The sequence below is a fragment of the Manacus vitellinus genome, unplaced genomic scaffold (assembly GCF_001715985.3).
Source record: "Manacus vitellinus isolate BGI_N305 unplaced genomic scaffold, ASM171598v3 scaffold_14_pilon, whole genome shotgun sequence".
Taxonomy (NCBI): Eukaryota; Metazoa; Chordata; class Aves; order Passeriformes; family Pipridae; genus Manacus; species Manacus vitellinus.
In genome coordinates, this window is record NW_021939063.1 from 1,983,068 (window position 1) to 2,005,459 (window position 22,392).

A 22,392-nucleotide genomic window follows, 5' to 3' on the forward strand; every position below is an offset into this window, starting at 1 on the left:
TACAGATCAAAAATAGGATTTTTCTTCCTTTCTACGGGGTGATAAAAATCTAAATTTATCTAAAAAAATATATTTTTTCCACATTATGTGCTGAATAAGATACACTATAAGCATCATCTACTTGCTCTAGTATTGACTTCATTATTTACCTGTGCAATTATTGGTTTTAAGCCCCTTAACGTGTCTGAAGGTTGGCTGGGGGTTGGAGGGACACACAGGAGAAAGGAGAAGGTGGTGGGAGGGAAGTGAAGGGAGGAATCTGCTGCTTTTTCCACGATCCAGAGCAAATCTTTCACTCCAACTGGCACTCCCTCCATCAGAACCAGACAAAGTACCTGCAGGAGCTGCTCTGTAGGAGTCAATATATTTGTATTTCTGCTTTTAAAAATATCACTCCAATAATGCCAGGGATTAGTCCAAAATTGGCAAGACAGAAAGGCAGGAGATCTATGCTTTTTAATATCAAGCTCTTCACCAAGATGGCTTTTATCATGTTAATGGCTAAATCACACTGATTGTAAAAGAGCCAAAATGAGGCAATTAGTAAGGGCTGTGACAGGCTCAGAAAAGGAAAGGCACAGGGTTTGCAGTACGAGCCAGATGGATATCTTCAATATATTTCTTATTGTCTGCTTGTGGTAATATGTTCAATTAAACTAAATCAGTACTACAGAAGAACCTTTGAATTGCCTGGAAAAAAAATTAATTGTCTGCTGCAAATTTAATGAAGCTGAACGCTCGTGTTATGTTTACAAGTTTTATTTGTTATGATCAGTAAGTGTTTACATGAAAAAAACCCCCAAACCCTAACTGACTTCATTCAGCCCTAAGAGCGAAACATTGCGATTTGATTTTATTATTGGTGGTTTATTTCATTTACACTACTCTTTGCCATTTACTGGGTTTGTCTTTAGCAGCTGACCTGATTTTTTTTTCTCTGCCCAATAAGGAAGCAGCAGCTCTTGCTGTGCTTTTGGTTCACAGTCACTGGGAGTTAAGCTGGGAGTTAAGCTAAGCTGTGAGTTAAGCTGGGAGTTAAGCTGGGAATTGAGCCTTGCTCAAGTGTTTGACCACAAACCTGTGTTAGGATGTGTCCCCAGAGGGGCCATGGGCTGGTCCCTGTGACTCTCACCATCCTCCTCCTCAAGGTTTGGGCCAGGAGAACAACAAGGATGGGGAAGGGCTTTGATTTGAAGCCATGTGAGGACACTGAGGGCACTTGGTGTGTTCAGCTGGAGCAGAGGAGACTGAGGAGAGACCTCATTGCAGTTACAACTTCTTTCTGAGGGGCAGAGGAGGGGCAGGGACTGAGCTCTGCTCTGGGGGGACCAGGGACAGCACCCAGGGAATGGCTGGAGCTGTGCCAGGGCAGGGTCAGGTTGGATCTCAGGACAAGGTTCTTCCCCAGAGGGTGGTTGGGCACTGACCAGGCTCCAAGGCTGCCAGAGCTTTAAACTCTGCCTCTCTTTTTAAAATTGTATTTTGTGCTTTCAACACCAGATGTCGCTTACCCAGGTCCTTTTTAAGGGCTGAGGCTCAACCACCATGAATTTAAATCAGACTGAGTTGAACCATGAGGAAAGAAAAAAGCTCTGCATGACCTTAAACAGGGCTGGAACAAGGCAGAGCTCAGAGTGACAGAGGGGCAATTCATGTTTCACAGTGACCATACTAAACCCACAGCATATGGATGGATGGATGGGATGGAAAATGCCTGGAAAAGCTTTCTTGGACAGCTTTCCCCAGGAGCCAAGCAGCAGCAATGTATCTGACAAGGGGAAAATTAGGGAGGTCTGGAAAGGGCTTCTGGTAATGTGGAGAGTGCTTCAAAAGGTCAGTGGATTGAGGTACCTGCTACAATCTTTACTTGGTTCATGTTAAAAAACCCTTAAACATCTTAATGTATGGCTATTCTTCCTCTTGGGGAAAAAAGTTAGAGTCTCACCCCAAGGAATTGATATCCTGGTTACTCAGAAGCCATGACAGAGTTGAGGACAGCTGGTAGAATTCATAGAGATATTGGCTTTTACTGATTCAAAAAAAAAAAAACCCAAACCCTAAAATAAAACCTGTGGATATGAGGAAACACAACCCAATTTCTGAAGAATGCAGCTCAATACTGATCAAGTGATGCTGAAACAGAGACAACCAACCACAGGAGGCAAGATGGGGCAGGGTAACTATCACATCCCACCAACACTGTTGCTGCAGAGGATAAATGGCCTGTCCTAAACTCAGCAAGAATTGCAGGTTTAAAGGCAGCATCATATGAAGTCTCTGAAAAGTTCCTTGATAACAGGCCAGAATTTAGAGTATTTAATCAATTTTCAGTGCAATGCAGCACTTCAACGTTCACCCAGAGGAATAGGCTTGGAATGAAAAATCTGCTATTTTATAGAAAATAATTTGAATCGCCGTGCTGGACAAAATCAAGACTATCAGTCTATTCAAGCGTGAGGAAAAAATAACCCACTGACATTATCTTTGTGTTCTTTTACTGCTAAAGTGATACAGATTCCAGCCAACTAAAGTTCTCTTCCTTTTACTGCCTTGAGCCCCCCTGTGACAGAGCCAGCAGCAGTAGGGAAATGTTAAAGGTGCATCATAATTAAACAGGCAAATAAAGTCATTGGAACCTGCCCTTGTCAGAGATGCAACAACGTGACAGGAATTGCTGCACTTCCCCAAGAGAACGGATATGTACCGGCTCTACCAAGCATTTAGAGATAGATTTATATAGAAAATTATATAAATGAATATATTTTGATATCTAGATAGCTCAGCCCACAGCCAAAAGGGCAGCAGAAGGTTGAGAAGCAGCCACACATGTCTGTGGTGGGTACCACGATCCATTCACCTCCAGCATCCCAAACCCAAAGCTGGCCACACACCATAAGGTGTCTACTGGGAAAAGAGACCTTCTCACCCTGGTGATACACTGTTATCATCTCCATTCCTCTCACTAGCTTGTTTGAGGGCCTCTTCCCTACCACAGTCCTTGCTGCAGCTGGGATTTTAACACCAGGAGCCTCTCCTGGCACTTCCTATATCCAGAGCTTTTATTGCAATGTCTTGAAATTAGTCTCCTATTTCAGCCTGCTGCTACATCAGCCAGTTTCTATCACTGCATTAAGTACAAATAAACTCACATTGTACAGTCTATGCCTGTTTACACGATTTGTCATTTAATCCCCCAGCACTTAGAAAGTCTCTAATCTTTCAGTGTGTTGGAAGAATTGAACACTTAGCCTCAAGTACAGGAAAAAATGAGGAAACAAGATGGAAAATTAATATTTATACAATACATGGAAACACACACCATGTTTTACAGAGCTATGAAAGCTGTCTGGGATTCCTCTCCAGCCTTACAACCTCAATCCTGCTTTTTAATTTAAAGGTTAAACTGTACCTACAAGTTTCCAAGATTTCAGGTCTTGAAGGCCAAGAGGTTCTCATTCAACACCACTCAACAGCACAAACCCAAACCACAGCTGCACTGGTTCAGAAAACCACTGGGGTTCACCAGTTCTGACAACAGAATGTTAATACCCAGCCCTGTGGGCACCCGTCAGAATTTGATATTTTTTAAACTGTCTACTCATGCATAATATGAATATTTATTCATCCCTCTCTGGTTGTTTGCCAGAAAGTTATTTTAAGCTCCTTGGCTGTGGTGTAAGATACTCCCCTCCTCCTCCCAACCGTGCCTACTCTGTCTGTGAACTGTCGGCATCTCTCCCTGAGAAGGAAAATTAAAAGAAAATAAGGATAACCTGCAATATTAATGGAAGAACACAGGAAGGTCACAAAAAAAATGTCTTTTGACCTTCACAGTTTTTTACTCAATGACATAAGATGAGCTAGAAGAGAATGTAGGCATATCTTAAGGTCAAAACCCACATCAGCTGACAGATTAGTCTTTTCGTCCACCACAAAACTGAGTTAAAATAACAAATTCAGTCATATTTCTGCCCAAACTCACACGTGTTTTACTCAGGGCAGAGAAACTCAAGCATTACAGTCTATAATACAGTATTTGACACAGTTCATTTGGAGTACAGAATAGTTTCTGCTCCTTCCTACTTTTTATGGGCTCGGCTCGGAAATTGCATTTCTCAGTTTGCTGTTAATATCCATCCCCATCCTGGGCTCCAGAGTTTATTCTCTGCTCCATGCACATGTGTCGCTCCCATTAATGCTAATGGAATGGAGTTAAAAGGGAGCACTGAGGGAGAAAAAAGCACTTGCTAATCCTTTATAACCTGCCCACCAAGGGAAGTGATTTGTAAACCACGTGAAGCCAAGGCTCAGGTACCACAGCTGCCGACTCCTGTGCCGGGAGTCACGGGCAATTCCATGGGCAATTCCATGGGCACAGGGAGGGAGAAAGGAAAAGCCCTGAACCACAGAACCTTGACTCTTTAATGACAGAAAGGAATCACTGCTGTTTTCAACAACTGGCTTTTTTTATGGTGCTACAAATGGTCCCTGAGCTGCAGACCCTGGTTCACCCCCTCAGTGTCTCGCAGCATGTGGAAAACCAGGATAACCTCAGTTGTGCCCAGCCAGAAGATGAACAGCTGTGAGCTGTGAGCACTCACCACCCTGCTGCCACCCCTGTGGAGCCTGGGGAAGGGCATTTGGGCTGGGTTTGGCATTTTGCTCTCCAGTTTTGCTGCTGATCACAGGCAGCCCAGAGAAGCTGTGGCTGCCCCATCCCTAGAAGTGTCCTGGGCCTGGTTGGACAGGGCTTGGAGCAACCTGGGCTAGTGGAAGGTGTCCCTGCCCATGGCAGGGGAGGGGATGAGGTGGTCTTTAAGATCCCTTTCAACCCAAATCATTCCGTGATTCTGTGGTTCCACGACCCTTTTGCCAACAGACAAGGTCTGGTTTATGTTCTTGTTCCCTCAGTAGCATTTTCCCAGCTCTTTGCTGGTTGCCTCCTTAGGAAAACACAGATTCAGAAAAGGCAGAGCCAGCTCATCCAGAGCCCTAATGCTGGTCTTCTTGTCTCTATTTTTGTTTGCAGGGACCAACATAGGCACAGGTAAATGCCATACACTGTACTCAAAACAACCTCAAACCCAAAGAACTGCTGGGGTCCACATGTTCCCCTACAGGCTTCAGAGAATTCCAGATTGGTTGGGGTTGGAAGGGACCTCTGGATGTAACCCAAGTATAAAAAACAAGGGTTAAAACTTGCATTGAAATATTTTTAACTATTCCCTATACACCATACAAATATTTGACAAGGAGAACCTCTAACTGAATATGATCCATCAATGCCAATACACAGGAGAATTAAAACTGACAGCAGTAGAGCTTTGTGATTGATCTATGGCTTTGTAATCAATCTTTCCTGATCTGTTATCCAATATAGGTTTTTCCCCAAATAAGAAGGAGATAGACTGTGATTGTAAGTGTAACAACCTATATGTTCATTGCCTATAATAATTCATCAGATATTGGACTACTCATAAGGGGGCCAAAAATTCATTCAAGACATTTGTCAGTGTCTCTCACTGTTTATCAAACCATTCCTTTAAATGTCTTTGTCAGACGTTGGAGCTTTTGAAAATCACAGTTGCCAGAACACGAACGCACACGAATAAACACCTGGAATTCCCGAGACGCAGAAATGCGGCCCTGGGTAAGGAATGATGAAAGCAAATCGGACTTTGGGCATCGACCATGGACAGTAAAAGCTGCAGTTACCTTTCACCACCAGGCTGCCCGTGCTGCTCGCCGTCCCAAAGTGGTTGGTGGCCACGCAGGTGTAACTTCCCGCGTCGGATTTGGTGACGTTGACGATCCGGAGGCTCCCGTCATCCAGGACAGTGATCCTGCAAAGGCAGCAGACACAGAACTTTTAGGGCACTTTTTAAGCCAACACTGAGCTCTTTTGAGCACACACTAATTACGGGTGGTCTGAGCAGCAGATGCCACGCTGGCCCTCGCAGGGGGAGTCCAGCCGAGGGAAACCTCTCCAGATGCGCTTGGTAAATACTCATTTACATGAATTTTCCATGTCTTTACTCCAAGGTAACTTTAATTTATGCATCAGTAGCTCGTGTGGGTTTTGCACACGCCTGTACTTCGATGTTCAGCCCTCACCATGACAACCCCTGCAACACGTGGCACCCGGGGAAACCTCGGCGCTCGCTGTTCCCGACGCAGACGCCGCTGCCGAGCAGCTGCAGTGAAACAAGTGTTTCAGTGCTGCCTTTCTTCTAGAAGCCTGATGGCTTTTCAGCAAGAGGACCATGATGCCAAGCTCACTCTCCACCTCTCTGCCTGTGCAGAACTCAACCCACACGTCTTCTCTACAGTGGTGCTTGCAGGTTAAAAAGAAATGATCCTGTTTCGTTCCAGTCCTCTCCTAACCCACCTGTTTCCCATCTGAACAGTGTTACCTGCAGTGGGACACGTCTCTTGAGGGCAGGAGGCAGGTGAGGATGGAATGTTAATTCTGGAGTGATTCCCTGCCCCTCCTCTTGCACAATGGCTGCACCTCAGGCTCCCCTTGTTCTCACAATGAGCTTTGTCTCTTGTTCCATTTTTCTTCTGCTCTGACTGAGCCAACACAGAAGATCTGATGCTGCCCAGTTAATCCCAAAAAACATGAATGATTTGTGCCCTGTGGAGGCATCATCTAAGGAGACTCCAGAAAAACCTTTCTCCCAACCTAGTATCACCTCTTTCAGCGAAATCCCTGTCTGTCTCCTCAGTATCATGTCCTGCAGCACAGTCTTTCTCGCCCTCAGCCACTTTCGGACCTGCACTGAAAATCTTGTCTTAATTCCTACCTTCTCCTGCTCAATTATTTCCCAGTTGAACTGAAATGAAGGAGCCTTCCTGCATCCTTAATGCCAACGAAGCTCTGCACAACTGGACTGAGAAATCAGGAGGACAGAAACTCAGCAAACAGCTCTTGCACCACTACAGAAGGGCTCAGGTGGCACTTCCCACCTGAGGAGGCTTTAAGGGACAGGAATCAGCTGGAGCCCTTTCTTGCAGCCATGAGACAGCCCTGAGGCAGCTGGGTAAAGGAGCAGTGTGAGACAAGACACAAACAAAAGCACCAAGACCACCTTGGCAAGGCTCCCCAGGCTCCTGCCAACTGCTGTCCTGTGCTGGACATGGTCTCCAGCAAGACTCAGGAGACATCACCTCACTCAAGGGAGCTGGTGTGGGTGCCTTTTGTCATTTCATATGCTTTTGGTGGGCATACATGGGCTACTGAGCCCACCTGCTTCAAAAACCAGGACAGTCGGAGGGTCTTTCCCAAACAAGGAGCAGGAAGATGGTGCAGGATGCTCCAATCTCCACCCCGGCTCACCTCTCCTGCCCAACAACACCCAGGCCAGCCGGCAGAGCCCAGGGACAGAGCTTGTTTTTCACACATCAGTAGCAGTGATATTAATAGAAGCTTCTCAACTGGTTTATAGGTCTCCAAATTGTTGCAGTCAGTAACGTTCACCACTGTAATTTATTTTTGCAGGGCTCCAGTGCCATGTATTTGCTTCTGTGGCAGTTGCTCCAGCTGGATAATTGGAAGAGAGCAGTTTATAGCTCCTTGTCCCTTATCTTCACCACTGTGTTGGCACAAATCAATGCAGGGATTGCATTAAATGTGTGCTGGAGCACAGGACTTGCCATGCTGGCCTCCAGCACAGGAGCCTGGGTAGCAGCAGCACCAGCAGCTCCCAAGGAATTATTTGCTGCTCTTACCAATTTCAGGGCTCGGGAAAGCACCGTGCCTTTCTGGAAGCTGAAGGTGCCCTTGGCAGGCATTAAAATTCCAATCAATATAAACAGCAGAACAAGCTCAGCAACGTGTTCCAGCTCAAGGAGGACCACGGTGCTCCAGCACTCCTTCCCCTCCACACTTCTGCCACCCCAAGAAATCCAGAAAATAACAGTTTTACGTTATTTCTGTACAGTTGATATTTTATCTTTAGTTGTTTATGTTTTATTTTCGGCCATATGGGTGAAACCTCTTTACTGGATAATCTCTCCTATAGATCATTTTAATTATTCTGTTGATGAAGCCAGATTTAATTTCAAATTCTAATGCCTTTTCTGCCTCTGTCATTCTCATACTATTGAGTTCCTTCTGAGTTGTCCTTATTCCCAGTGTAAAACTGGTTTTTAGCTAATGTGGCCTGGATTGACCTAGAGACGACCTTTGGATCAGGACAGTCAATCCACCATCGGCTTTGGCACATCTCAGGGAGCTTGTGCTGTCTTTATTTCCCTCCCTTTCTAAGCTGAAAGCTGTGGTCACTGGCTTTACAGTCTGAGCCCACAGACATCCTTTAACCCCAGGAACGTGTTGCAAAGACTTCAGGAGAGATTTGCCCCGAGTTCTCCAAGCCCCTTCCCCAGAGAGTCCCCAGGCACATTGAATTCTCATCTGGTATCTCAGCACTTCCCTCCACACTCCTGTAAACAACCAGCATTAAAACTGACAGATAATTGTACAAGTTAACTGATTTTTTAAAATAAATCAGACCATTAAAACCTCTCTGCGACTCATTGATTAAGAGGTCTTATGGTTATGTGGCTCTTTTTGCTGAGGGTGCTTTTCTGCAGTGAGTGTTTTGTCCTCTAATTTAAATCCAATGTGTTAGAAGTTAACAAATAATTATTTGAACACTTGGAAATTTGTTACAGTTAGTTGAGAAAGTAGGAAGGACTCTCACTGCTACTGCTAATTCCCAAATTTTCTTTGCAGTCTTATCTGCACTAAATGAGAGGAGAGGCTCATTTCAGGCCACTGAGGTTCTCAAACTGCTAATTGGCTTGAAAGCAATCAACCCTTCATCCACCACTTTTAGCAGTTTGGGTGGAAAAGTTCTTTCAAGACACAGAGTTCAAACTGAACGAAGCACTGTTCAGTCTGCTCTCTCCTCTGAAATACACTCTCAAACCCATCTAACCAGATGCCCAGGAAGACATAAAAATAAACCACATTTCCCATAAACACACGCATTACTTCAGAACAAAGTGCTGGTTGCTGAGTATGCATTTTAAACCACTACAAACTCAAAAAAGGAGCTACTGACTCACTGCTGAATGTTCCAGGTTCCCTGACACTACTAACAACAGGGGTAACAATTAATAAAAATACAAATCTCTTCTTGCACAGGTTAATGCAACTGTTCTACTGATAACCTGGCTCATGGTCACTGCTAATAGCAAAGAAGATAAAAATATCCATTAAAAAAAAAAAAAAAGATGACACAAGATAGTTTAGCACCTTTACAGAAAGAAAGGTCATCTATTTTAAACACAGCATTTGTAAGAGAGAATCTGTGGGTCTGTGTTGTCAACTGGAGATTTCAGGTCCACAGAGAGCAAAGACATGCCTGAAATTAGGAGATAAAAGGATTGCTTGTTTTCTAAACCGACGTGTTGGGTTCTACTTCAGGAAGAGCTGACCTTGTCAGTGTTTTGATCAAAACTCTTCTGGGGACAAAGGACCTTTAAAAATGCTGAAAACATCCCTCCCCAGCCTTCCTTACCCATTTTTATTTTGCCACTGCAGCAGCAAACGGAAGAAGTTGCAAAGTGAATGCTTTGCATCCCCCTAAAGAAGCATTTCCACAGGTGACAGGCACAGAGCTCCTGGAGCAGCTCCCTGAAACAAGGGCATGGAGGGACAGGACAAGGGGAATGGCTTCCCACTGCCTAACAGGGTTAGGTGGAATATTGGGAAGGAATCCTTCCCTGTGAGGGTGGGGAGGCCCTGGCACAGGTTGCCCAGAGAAGCTGTAGCTACCCCTGAATCCCTGGAAGTGTCCAAGGCCAGGCTGGATGGGGTTTGGAGCAACCTGGACTAGTGGAAGGTGAAACTGGGTGAGCTTTAAGATCCCTTCCCACCCAAACCATTCTGGAATTCTATAGTGCTGCAAGCCCATAACTGCACTGCCCTCTGCCAGCTCTGCAGGAGGGGAAGAGATTTAAAACTTTTGTCTATTTGGCTGGTGTGAACCTTGAAAAGTGCACCAAGGAGCCTCATCTTTATGGATGACAAATATCTGTGAGTGTTCCACAGCTCCACAGAGCTCTGCTGCTCAAAGACACCCAGAAAGGACCCACCTCGGCACCATGGCCCCAGCAGCACATCCCTCTGCCTGCATCACTCCAGCAATACCAACTCACCCAGAGCCTCCAGCAGCAGTTGGAGATGGATGGAGGAGGTCAGGTAGACCTGGGGCAGTATAAGGAAAAATAGCAGCGCATAATCACTTTGGTCTGATCTATTAGTGCTTAGTTTTCAGCTCATGCTCCATCTGCCAGGTCTGCAAGTCGCCCGTCAGCAACTGTGTTACCTCCAACCCTGAATTGAGCACGATAGATCTGATTCATGTAGCCCACTGCAGCATTCCCCACTGCTGGGCAGGATTCCCAGGAGCAGATAAATATTCCTCAGTCAGTAACATATGCATTTAGAGACAGAATATGTCCTGTCGAGATCAGTAAGAGTTTTATCACCGACTTTGTGAAAATGAGATCAAGCCCTTACTTGGAATATAAATGATGACTGAAAACTGCCAAACTCCCAGAGCACATCATAAAACTCAGTATCAGTAACTACCTGCAGCCCAGCTCTGTGGAAATCTGACCTTTGGGTGTGTGGCTGCATCACTTCCATCCCCAACACGTGCCTATAACCTGCTGTAATCCTGCTCTGGACTGACTTCATGCTTTGACAGACTGTTTGCTTTAAAATCCTAGACTTTTAGTATCAATTGTATTGTCTTATTCCATTGTTTAATTACAAGAAAATCTGTGTGGCTCCAGTGATGCCTACAGATTTTTGGATTTTCAGCTTTTTGTAGATTTTAGAAGTAGCTGTATTATAACCCTCACCCTTTAGCACAGTAGTTTACACATTCCCCAACCCCTATTACCCCATTCCGTGCTCCCCATATCAACATCCCCTGAATTCCAGTAAAAATGTTTAGTCTCTTGTCAAAGTAGGCCCATTTTTCTTAGAGAACACTTGTATCTTTGCCTGAACCACAAAAGTACAGTCAAGAACTGGATGAATATATGCCCCCTGTATCCCAAAGAAGATGAAGATTGATGAAGAGAGGGTCTTAAAGACCCTCACCCCAATTCCCAGGGGGCAGGTGGAGGGTGCTCCAGGGCAAAAGCCACAGAGTGGAAACACCTGGGATTGGACAAGTAACATTATAAATTGTAACATCTGTACACGGGGGTATCTTATAATCTTCATGTCTAGGCACAAATTAAAATCCTTTCCTTATCCCACCTCTAAAACTAATTTGCCTCAGAGTTTTTTTTTCTCCCTGCATTTTCTTTAGGCATCACCAGGAACCAAAGCACTGCAGAGCCAGGGGTTGCTGAACCTCCCCTGCCCCTTGCAGGTGCCCGGTGACACCCCGTGCAAGGTGAGGAGCAGGTCCACGCGCTCACCTTCTCATCGGGAATTATTTCCCGACTCCCGAAGCGCGCCCGGCGCCGACAGGAGATCTGCACAGACAGATGGCACGGCAGGCATCCCTCAATATATTCCTCTCAGCTTGCCCTCTATTTTTCTGTTCAGCAGGTGGAAACATGTGGAATATGAATGGACTACAAATGCAGAGCACGAGGCGGGTTGTGCGTGCGACGGCGCCGGTTCTGCTCCCGGGGGACGCGGCACAGCCGCGGCGCTGCAGATCAGAGCCCAATGTTTCTTGCTCATAATTACAAAGTTACTCTTTTTTTTCCCCCCCTCTCAAATGGTTTCATTAGCACTGCCGCAATGCAATGAGGTATTTTGTTTCTTATCTGATCATTTTAGCATTTTAATTTATGACATACAAGCATAACTACCCTTCCTTTCACTCTTGATTAAACACGAGCAGCCAAAATATTTCATGCTTAGCCAAGTGAATATTTTAAATATTTTTTCCTCCACAAAACAATGCTCAGGATGTCCGATCCTTTTTCTATTACAGGGAGAAAAGATGTCTTAGAGCAAGCATTTAAATGAATGTCAGTTGGAAGAAACACACACTGAGTGCAATTTGAGATAAAACTACCATTGATCCCTCCATGTACAGCCTTTGTGGCAGTGGTTGACGTGGCTATTGAAAAGAGACACTGGTGCCAGAGTTCTTCTAAGAGATAATCCGTCTTCTGAGAGAGGATTTAGGTTAAATGTACCTGTGAAAAACAGTGTATTTCAGCAGACATGATGAATGGCCTATTGTTCATCCTCCGCTGCCTTGCTTGGGCTGGGGGGGTTGGAAGCAGAGAAGAAAGCAAAGGCACCAGGCAGCCCTGACTGCAGTCTCAGCAGTGTATTTGTTCACTCTTTTCCCATAGTTCCTAGGCAGGAATATCTGGAGCAATTTTTAGCCTAACAGCAACTTTGCCTCATGCCACAACTCGACTGCAAATGTAAATGATTCCGGGCAATTGCATTATTTATCAAATTATTTCTATTTCTCTCGCACGTCTCCGTAGCAGTTTATTACCTCTTTTAATAATGGGCCCCATGCAATGAGGCAGAGACTGGGATTATTAAAATGATCTCATATATGCAGTCCTGGTCATTAGGCTATTTCAGGAAAACACTGTGAGGTTTATAAATGTTCCCAGGTTTCAGTGCTCAGAGCACAGCCCTCCCCGAAATCAGGGACATCACTCAGGGGCACCTGCTCGTCACTTGAAGAATGGGCTGGTTCAGGGTACAATCCATAATTCCTGTGGCCCTGGGATGCTGTGTCCTTGTGTGACTACAACCTTTATGTTGCATAAATAGGTAACAGGAAGGTCAGAGCTTCCTGCTTCGTAACGTTAATCTCCATTAAAATATACACTGAGGTCAAAGTCGATGTCTTGGGGCTTCACTCAACACCCCTGATGGTCCCTGGGGCTCAGGGAGGAGAGGGCAGAGGGACAACCCTGATTTTAACCCCCACCCAGTGTCCTGTCTTGCCACCTGAGACTTTCCACTACATCAGTGACCAACCAAAACCAGCATCCCCACCAGGGCTTTCCAGGTTTGGGCTTCACCTTCATCCTGTTACTCCAGATGTTCCTGAAAATGGGTGAGAAAGGGATGCCACCAGCCTGGGACATCAGCACACCCTGAGGGCTCAGAACAGCCCTGTGAGCAAGGATGGGACAAGCTGGGTCTGTGTCTACAGCAATCAGGACAAGTCTGAGTGAAACACAGGATGCTCCTGTCTGCTGGATCCACATTTCCATTGGATCAGCCAGCTAAACTCCCAACTGATGTGGGTACTCACATTTTACACACAGCCTCCTACGCATCTGCACCTCCTTGTCCTGTTGGTTTTGTCTCAGACAACCACCCAGAGCTGCTCCAGTATTTATTTGTCTGTAAGTACTTGTCTTTTCACGGTTCACAGAAAAACCTGAGCTAATTTAGAGCCTCTGTCAAAGCCCATTTAATTTAGTGCACGTCTTTCTCCTGGTGAAAGCAGGCATTAGATAAGGCCTTTCCTTATCCATGACAACTGACAGGTCTCTTAACAGCAAACACCCTATAATTAATTTTCAGGTAAGAACTATATTTGCTCAAAATAAACAGAGGCAAAAGCCTGTTGCATTGAGTTCAGCAGAACGTTTCCCACAAGCTTTGCTGGAGACACATTTGAAATGGTTCTAAAGAGCCTTTGGATGAAATAGTTGAACTCCTGAGGTTCCGTGTGGCACAACTATGTGGGGTTGCTGGAATCTCTGTTGTGGAAGTGTTTCTCAATCTGTAAAATATATATATTTTGTCCAAGGAAAAACACTCTAGAGAAGGCCCTGAGGAACATCTGCACCATTTTTACTAATGCAGTGGAGTCACAAAGGACACCAGGAGGTTTTACTGCTAAATTACAGCAACTGTGCATTGGCTGGACAGAATTTGGGTTCATTTGTCATTTTCTGTGCTGTGAGACTACAATTGGAAAACACAAAGAATTAAAACAAATCTTTTGGAAGGTCTCCCTAGGTAATAGCTCCTCTTACCTTGCTGCAATGAAAAATACAGAGTGCTACACTTTGTCTTCTTAATTCCTGATATTGATTCAGAGAAATTACTTAAGAACATTTTTTCCAGGGATGTGAACTGTTGTGTGTAAACGTGTTTTCATTTCAGGCTTTTCATTTACAGGTTTGCTAAGCATGAAGAACTAAAGGTGAGAAGAGTACAAACTGCAATTCTTTCAGATTCGTAGAATGATAGAATGGTTTGTGCTGGAAGGGACCTTAAAGATCATCCAGTTCCACCTCCTTCCACTAGCCCAGGTTGCTCCAAGCCCCATCCAACCTGGCCTTGGGCACTTCCAGGGATGGGGCAGCCACAGTTTCTCTGGACCACCTGTGCCAGGGCCTCCCCACCTTCACAGGGAAGGATTCCTTCCCAATATCCCATCTAACCCTGCCCTCTGGCAGTGGGAAGCCATTCCCCTTGTCCTGTCACTATCTATCCACGTAAAAAGCTGCTCTCCATTTTGATAAGCCCCCCTTAAGTACTGACTTACCATAAAACCCTGTAAATATTATTGTAGAGAGAGAGGGGAAAAAAACCCAGCACATATTTTGCTCAGATAAATATTTTTGAGAATATAGTAGGGGCCCCTTTGGCAACATCAAACAGCATAACACCACTGAATTCAGTATCAGCTTAAACCAGTCACGAATCTGGCATCCCAAGTTCTCCCACAATTTTCTTTTCCCACACATTGTTTATCTGCAGTGACAGAGCAGTCCAAAGACACAATACTGCATCCAGCCATTACTAATATCTATAAACACAAAAGCTGTGTTTTGTCATCATCTTCTCTTTTGTCTGTAAATTTTTAAGACAAGTCTGGAAGTGACAAAACCTCATCCCAGTGGAGCGGAGTGGCAAGAGGGAAGGAAGGGAACACTTACAGCTATTAGAGGCTTCATGTAGATTGCTTAAAGATGCCTAGAGTTATAATTCAAATGTAAAAATATCCCCAGGTTATCAAAGAACAGTTCTCCAGAAAATATCTTTCTTAAGGGATGCTGATAATGGGAGGAAACAAATGAAAACCAAACACAAGCACTGTGAGGGACCCTGAAGGAAGCAAGTGGGCTGTGCTGAATATCAAATAATAGAAACCTTTTGCCTCCTCTCCCTCACTGCTCCCTTTTTACTACACACAAAATTATAATAGATACAGTAAGAAAGCCCATGTCATGAAAATAAATATTTGAGGAAGCAGATTTGAGGGAAGCAAAGGACAGCTCGTTGTTAGAGCTTTCATTCCTGCACCGTGTGGCAACGACAATTTGAGCGATGTGGGAAGACTCCACAAGTCTAGAAGGGTCCAGTGGTGCAAAGAGCCAATTTTCCATTGATTTTGGTGGGAAATGAAGACCACCCCCCATGGGAAACAGCCCTTTTGACACAACTTGGCAGATTATTTTACAGACTAAGTTGGCCATTTGCTATAAACCGTGAAGGCCGTGATGGCACCGTGAAGGACAGGGATGCTCTGCACTTCAAACAGAAGACTCAGGACCTGGAACAGCTTTTGCTGGTGGCAGTGAAGGGGCAAAACACATTTGCAAACCACCTCATGAAAGGCTAAGCCATCCCTTTCTGCCCAATTACCCAGCAGAGACACACAGCTCTCCACACGCAGCCCCTCGTGCTCGGACGCGAGGCCAATCTCGGGTCGAAAGCAGCGGGTGCCACAAAGCCACTACTGCTTTCACTCTATCTAATGTTCAGTGAAATATCTGCTGTGCTCACTCTTCCAGGGCAGTGGCTATAGCCCAAGGCATGGAAATTAAATAACTTCTCCCGGTCTATGAAGAGGGACAGCGGAAATCCGAGGGATCAAGTTTGGAAGCGCTGCCTCCACAACTTCCCGACAAGGACAAGCCGCCACCCTCTACCTACAGCAAACGCTTTGGAGGTTTGTGGAATGGAAGGATTGAAAGGGAACCCCACTGAAGCTCATAGAAATTATTCTCTTAGGAGAAAAAAATACCCATGCAAGGTTTTCTGTGCATCAGCTGCTGACACAAACTGTTTCTGGGAGCGTTCGTGAGATCAGAGCAGAAGCAGTAAATGCATTCTCAGCTTATTTGTTCCAGCTGATACCACCAGAATGGAAGCCCAAAGGCGTAGTCTTTCACAGATAACACATCTTCCCCTCCAGTTTCAACAAAAAATGCCCACAGTACTAAGAGAAATTACCCAGTGCACTTGTTATGGACATTAACAGATTTGTGAGATCCAAAGCCACATTTACATCACTTAAAAATGATGTTTAAATAGCCATTAAAAATTTCAGCACGTCTAAAAAGTTCATTAGGAAGCCTTTTTCTCCTTTAGACATGCAATTATTTCCTTGGATTTTAAAAGTGCATCTCAAAGCGTGGCCCTAACTGTAAAATCATTACCTTGGTCATAAAAATATCCCAGAGAAGAAATATTTGATAATAATTATTTCCTTCAAAAAGCTACAGACTTACTAAAATCATTATTAGTGTTTTCTTCATCTGGAGGACAAGCACGGAGCACACATCAATTCCAAACTGCATTTAGGAGACTAATTACAGGCATTTACTTTGAAAGCACTGTGTGTGCAGGACCCTGTACTGCTGCTGGGAGCCAGGTCCTGCCGCCTCCAACAGCAGGGAGGGACTTACTCCTTCCTGCACCATCTTTACAGGGAGGGAGAAACAATTTGAACCTGCATATTTGTACCTAGAGATGAATTTAATAATTATAAAGATGAGGGACCTCAAGCAGTAAAAGCAGCAAATAACACTTTCTCTTCAGGATGTGCAAACATGGGACATGTTTTACTGCTCTCCAGAGGTCGGATGACTCTGAGACAGGTATTTCACTGGATGCTTCACCCTCTCCTTTCTTCCACCTCTGCAAGCAGGGCTCTACTTTTACAGCTAAATACCCAAGCACAATGTAAAATCCTGCTGCCTTGTCTCGACCCCTCGGGTCACGGGAGCTCTGTGGCTTTGGCCAAACCACAGCTGGGCTGCCATGGGGAGCTGGTTCCAGCAGCAGCACAGACAGGAGTGATGTCCTACACGTGTCTCACTGAGCACTACAACAACACCACGCTGAAAATAATCTGCTGGGAAAATAGGAACAGATTGCTGATGTTACAGGAGACTGTGGCAAGGTGTGAGAGAGAGGCTCGTTCCAGGGACGCCAGAGGAAACTTGGCACAGGTTGGGATTCCACTCCACAACAATTTGTGGCTGGTTATAGGGAAAATTTTCCCAGTTCTACAGGAGCAGATGAATGAAATGGACATTTTAGGGATCAGCCTAATTACTTGAGGCTTACAAAATAAACCAGCACCAAATCTGGATCCTACGTTAATCTCTAACCCTTCTCAGGGAACTTCTTCTAGAAACATTTATAGAATCATAAATCATTTAGGTTGGAAAACCCCTCTAAGATCATGGAGTCCAGCCATTAACCCAGCACTGCCAGGCCACCACTAACCCAAGTCCCCAAGTGCCACATCTACACAGCTTTTAAATCCCTCCAGGGATGGGGACTTCCCCACGGCCCTGGGCACCCTGTTTCAATGCTTGGTAACCCTTTCAGTGAGGACATTTTTCCTAATATCCAATCTAAACCTCTCCTGGTTCAAGAAGAGAAGGAAAAGACAATTCAAGAATCAACTGGACTCACCAACTTGCTGTTGATACTGAAGAAAAGTTCAATCACCATCAAGCTGCACAAGTCAAACAGATGGACACCTCAAATTTGTGGAGGGACCATTCAGATGGCTGTGCATACAAGCATATGATTGATATCTCAAACTACAAAAGCAACAGAACTTCTCTTTACCAGAGACACACAAAGGAAAGAACACAGGTCCATGAACCATCCTTAAGCTGATAGAACCACAACTGTGACAAGCTGATGCTAAAACATACTGTGATTTTAAAATCACAGAATGGCTTGGGTTGGGAGGGACCATAAAGATCATCCAGCTCCATCCCCTGCCATGAGCAGGGACACTTTCCACTAGACCAAGCTGCTCCAAGCCCTGTCCAGCCTGGCCTTGGATCTTCCAGAGCAACACAGAGCTAAAACCAGCTTCTTCTGAGAAACAAACAGTCCACAAACAGGGGGCCCCCAAGCCCAAGACAACAGTTTCCCAAGACCTCTGACCACCAAATCAAGTGGTTTCCTGGTTCATTTTAGTTCTCTTTCTGCAGAAAATTACCTAAAGTAGGTTGACACGTCAGTTATTTCAGATGTTCCAATGAAGTAGAGCCATCTCCTGCCATTGTCTCTGAAAAGTAAGATGAATGTTGCCCTGTCGAGTCAAACTTCAAAAAGCTATTTGCAGGGTGTCATTTTTCATTTTGCCTAGGCAGGATGTAATGAAAACCCGACAAGTTATTGATGCTTTGGTTACCTGTCTGCCTTCAAGAAATTGCACAGGTGCTTTATTTAAAAAAAAAAAAAAAGAAAGAGAGTCAACACAATTAATGTGAAACAATGATGGGAACCATCCTTTGAGGTTTTCTTTTCTGCTGAAGTGTCACGAGACTCAGTGACCAAAAGCCACTGCTGGCAATTCAGCTCTTAAGTAATCACTATAAAAATATCACCATGGTTTGTACCCTGGCACCAGCCTGGGAAAGATGTGCTGTCTCTCCTCTTGCCATTTTCTTTCTGGCTGTTTAAAGTAATTAACCACTAATTAGGAAGTTTGAGGCAACAAACAAAACCTGGAATTTATACAACTTTTAAAACTCAAGGCATGCTGAAAGAATGGGGAAAAAAAACCCCTCCTTGTTCAATTTTACAACATTTCCTTCTCAAAATGACATATCAACATAGACATGTTAAAATTCCTGTTACAAAAATAATACCTAAATGAGGTTGTCTGTAAATCAACAACCCTTGTGAGGAGGTTTTTAGGATGTGAACTCTTGAGAAAACCATGGTTAAAGTCTTCCAGGGGGAAAAGACTTACTGAACAGTTCTGAAGTGCAGAAGACAACAAAAAATTCAGTGATTTCCTTGGCCCCAATCACTCCAGCTCCTGGGAGGAGGGATTGCTGCCCTGGGCTTTACCTGGTGACTCCCATGGCTCCATCCCAGCCAGGGGGCTGGGGACAGGACAGAGCATCCCCCAGGACAGGACCTTCAGCCTCCTCCCTGGAGCAGCTGCAGGGCCTTCCTTGGGTGATGTTCTTCTTTACAAACTAATTAACATTCCCTTCCAAATTAATGAGCCTGGAGGCACAGCTGTGGATTAACACATCCAAGAGGCTTCTCAGCTCCAGCTGCCTCATGTCCTGCTGCCCCAGGCACGGGGCTCCCCATCCTCCTGGTGTCCCCCCAGTGTCAGACCAGCTCCTTCTGAGGGGTCTGGCACTTCAGGGGGCTCTGTTGGTGGGTGGGCAAACAGCCCCAAACCCCACTCTCAAGTCCTCATCGTTCTTCCAGAAGTTACCAGGGCACCAGCTGTGGCTGCCCCATCCCTGGGAGTGTCCAAGGCCAGGTCAGACAGGGCTTGGAGCAACCTGGGCTAGTGGAAGGTGTCCCTGCCCATGGCAAGGCTTAAAAGAAGATGGTCTTTAAGGTCCCTTCCAACCCAAACCTTTCTAGGATTTGACTCTCAAGCCCAAACTTCCCCTCCCAGACTGTCTCTGGCTCCAGGCTGTGGTGGAGAGAGACAGTGGATACCTGGGAAAATCTGCACCTAAATTACTGACACCTTGAAGCAGATAAGGCAGTTTTGATAACTGAGCACTTTCTGGGAGTGCAGCTCTGTCTCCTCAACGTTTTTTGACAAGGTCTGAGTTATCTGGGCACTCTTTACACTTCCAAACACTTCCTGGCTGAACTCAGTGGGTAAATGCCACTATATGCTGCTTTTCTGAGCTTTTATTGGTTTTCAGCTACAAAAAAAATCCCAGTCCCGGTGCTGTAAGCAGAGTGTGTGTGTGCAACTGTGCTCACACATCACAGGGCTTGTCAGGGCTGCAAGATAATGGGACCAACTGGGAAAATTTCCATGAAGATATTGAGCGTGCCTGGAGTATGTAGGTCAGATCCTGCTCTAACAAAGTGCACTACCAGGGTCTTTTCATACAGAAACTTGTTTAATTAAGATAACAGATGTTGCTATTACACAAGTCGTAGTGAAAGGCTGTTTAATTGGACACTTTCATATTCTTTGCTACCAGCACAGAACATAATTTGTTTTTTATGATTTTCTTTCCTTACAATTAAACTGGATAAACAATGCAGGCACTGTATATTCAGAGGAAAGAAACAGCTCTAATGATGTAGGGGCTTTACATGAAGAAGAACAGGAGAAAAGTAATTTGTTCTGGGGCTTAAAAGTACAATAATTTTTCTGTCCTGGCCCAAGTACGTGTCTGGTGGCAAGGTAAATGTGACTTCCAGTAGTTTTGGGAGAACGTTAGGAATTAAGACCGTTGTGGGCATATTTTAAATAAAAGTTCTCTTGGTTTTCCTGCACTCAATCTGCTGTTGGGGAGCAAAGGAGAACAGGCACAGCAGGAAGCCAAGGCAGACCAGGAGGGTAAAACATGATGTCTCCTCAGCTGCTCTTGAACCACACAACCCTAGAGCTTCACCTCTGGAAACGACAGTGTAAGAAACAAATACGTGCAATTACTGCCATTAAGGCATGAAAATTAAAAGTCATTTGCCTAAATCCAAAATGAGCACCTGAGAAAGGAGGAAAGACTTGCAGGGGAAGTGATGCAGACCTTGCCTGACACAGCAGGGCCCAACAACCCCTCCCAGTGCTGCTCACAGAAAGGTTCAGGCTGCAAGGGACCACTGGAGGTCATCTAGTCATTTAGTCCAACCTCCCTGCTCAGGCAGTTCTCCCTATAGAACATTATTCAAGATTTTGTCTGGACAGTTCCAGCAAAATCATTCCACACCAACAGCAAAATACAACCTGTGACCAATTCCATGAGAAATTTTCTTAAGATGCTTTGACCAAACAGCCTCTGGTGGTAAGTTATCAAAAGCCAGTTCAGTCTGTGCAGTGGAGTGACAAAGTGACCCAGTTTGTCAGTGCAGATCACAGGAGCAGTCTCAGTCCTGCTGTTAAACCCCACCATTCCCACAGCCGGGCCCTCGGATGCCACGCTCCCACCTGTGGGTTCATCGGGCTCCAACCCTGGATTTTTGTGGGCTACTGACACGACCTAAAGATACACCACAGTTCTGAAATGACCAGAAGACACCACTTCCACCGTGAGCTCTTGGTGCTTGCTGGCTCCTGGAATGACTCCCTAGGAGCTGCAACTGGCTCAGACTCCCAGGTTATGTGTGTAGTGATTAATGAAAGGGGAAAGCAACTTCTGCTGAAGAGTGTGCTGGGGCAAGGAGGTCCTAAACACTGCTTGTGTCCTACTGTCTCTCTGATGCTGCAGCCTGAGCGGCTTTAAGGTGACCATTCCTCCCAAAAAGGCATCCCCTGTTCCTGAGTGAGGCTTTCCCACAGGTGGGTGTGTTTCTGTCATGCTCTACCTGCTTCTGATCTCCCAGTGGCCCTACAAGGCTGACCTGTAAAAGTGGCACTAACAGGACTGATGACTTTCCCAGAGTGTACCAGCTGTTTGGTGCTGAAATGGGAAGTGAAGATCAAGGATACAAAGTGATCTCTGTACCCTTCCCCATACACAAATAGTCTTTGTTTCCAACCAGCATTTGCAATAAATAGATCTATATCTGTGCTATAGCTGTTCCTATATAAAATTTACCTTCTGGACTCAGGCTACTAACATCATTTTGGTTCAGCCAGGCCTCCAAGGCAGGATTTCCATTATTATGGAGATGAACTGCCTTTAATGACTGCAATAATATAATTGTACCCCAGGGCAGAATTTCTAATAACACAATTGCACAGTTCTCAACCACCAGCAAGAGATGCCTTCAGGCCATGTTATTCATTAGAGGTGCAGAACACACCACCTCAGCCTCCAGAGAAGAATATGAAACATAAACCAATAAAGCTCCTTTTTTTTAACCATCGTAGTCTCCGCTCTCCAGGCAAACATTGAACACCACACTTCATTTTGCCTCCTGGGCAGCAGTGGCCTCCAGAGCAAGAGTCCCAGCAGCAAAAACCACGCACAGCATCTCCAGCAAGGAGTTTAATGTTACACAACAGCTGAAAAGTCACAAAAAGCCCCAGGAGAAACTGTGGAGCGATTGCCATGGCAGCCGGGAGGCTGAACATCAGAATTCAGAGCAAGGACTGACACAGTAACATTGCTTTTAACTCCCCCTGGAATTGGAAGGATCATCTATATTGATTAACCTTCACGTGGCCAACCTTCAGCCTGGAGAAGTATCCAGGTGTTCAGGTGCCTCTCTGGAATTCG

At 45.2% G+C, this 22,392-nt stretch overlaps 1 protein-coding gene across 1 annotated transcript in view; it reads right to left on the reverse strand.

The window, feature by feature from the left end:
- Nucleotides 1-22,392, reverse strand: part of CNTN4 (contactin 4) — a 156,173-nt gene that overhangs the window by 27,419 nt on the left and 106,362 nt on the right. The window contains exon 12 of the mRNA XM_018068339.2: nt 5,716-5,843. Coding sequence (XP_017923828.1) covers nt 5,716-5,843 — 128 coding nt within the window. The remainder of the gene's footprint in view (nt 1-5,715; nt 5,844-22,392) is intronic.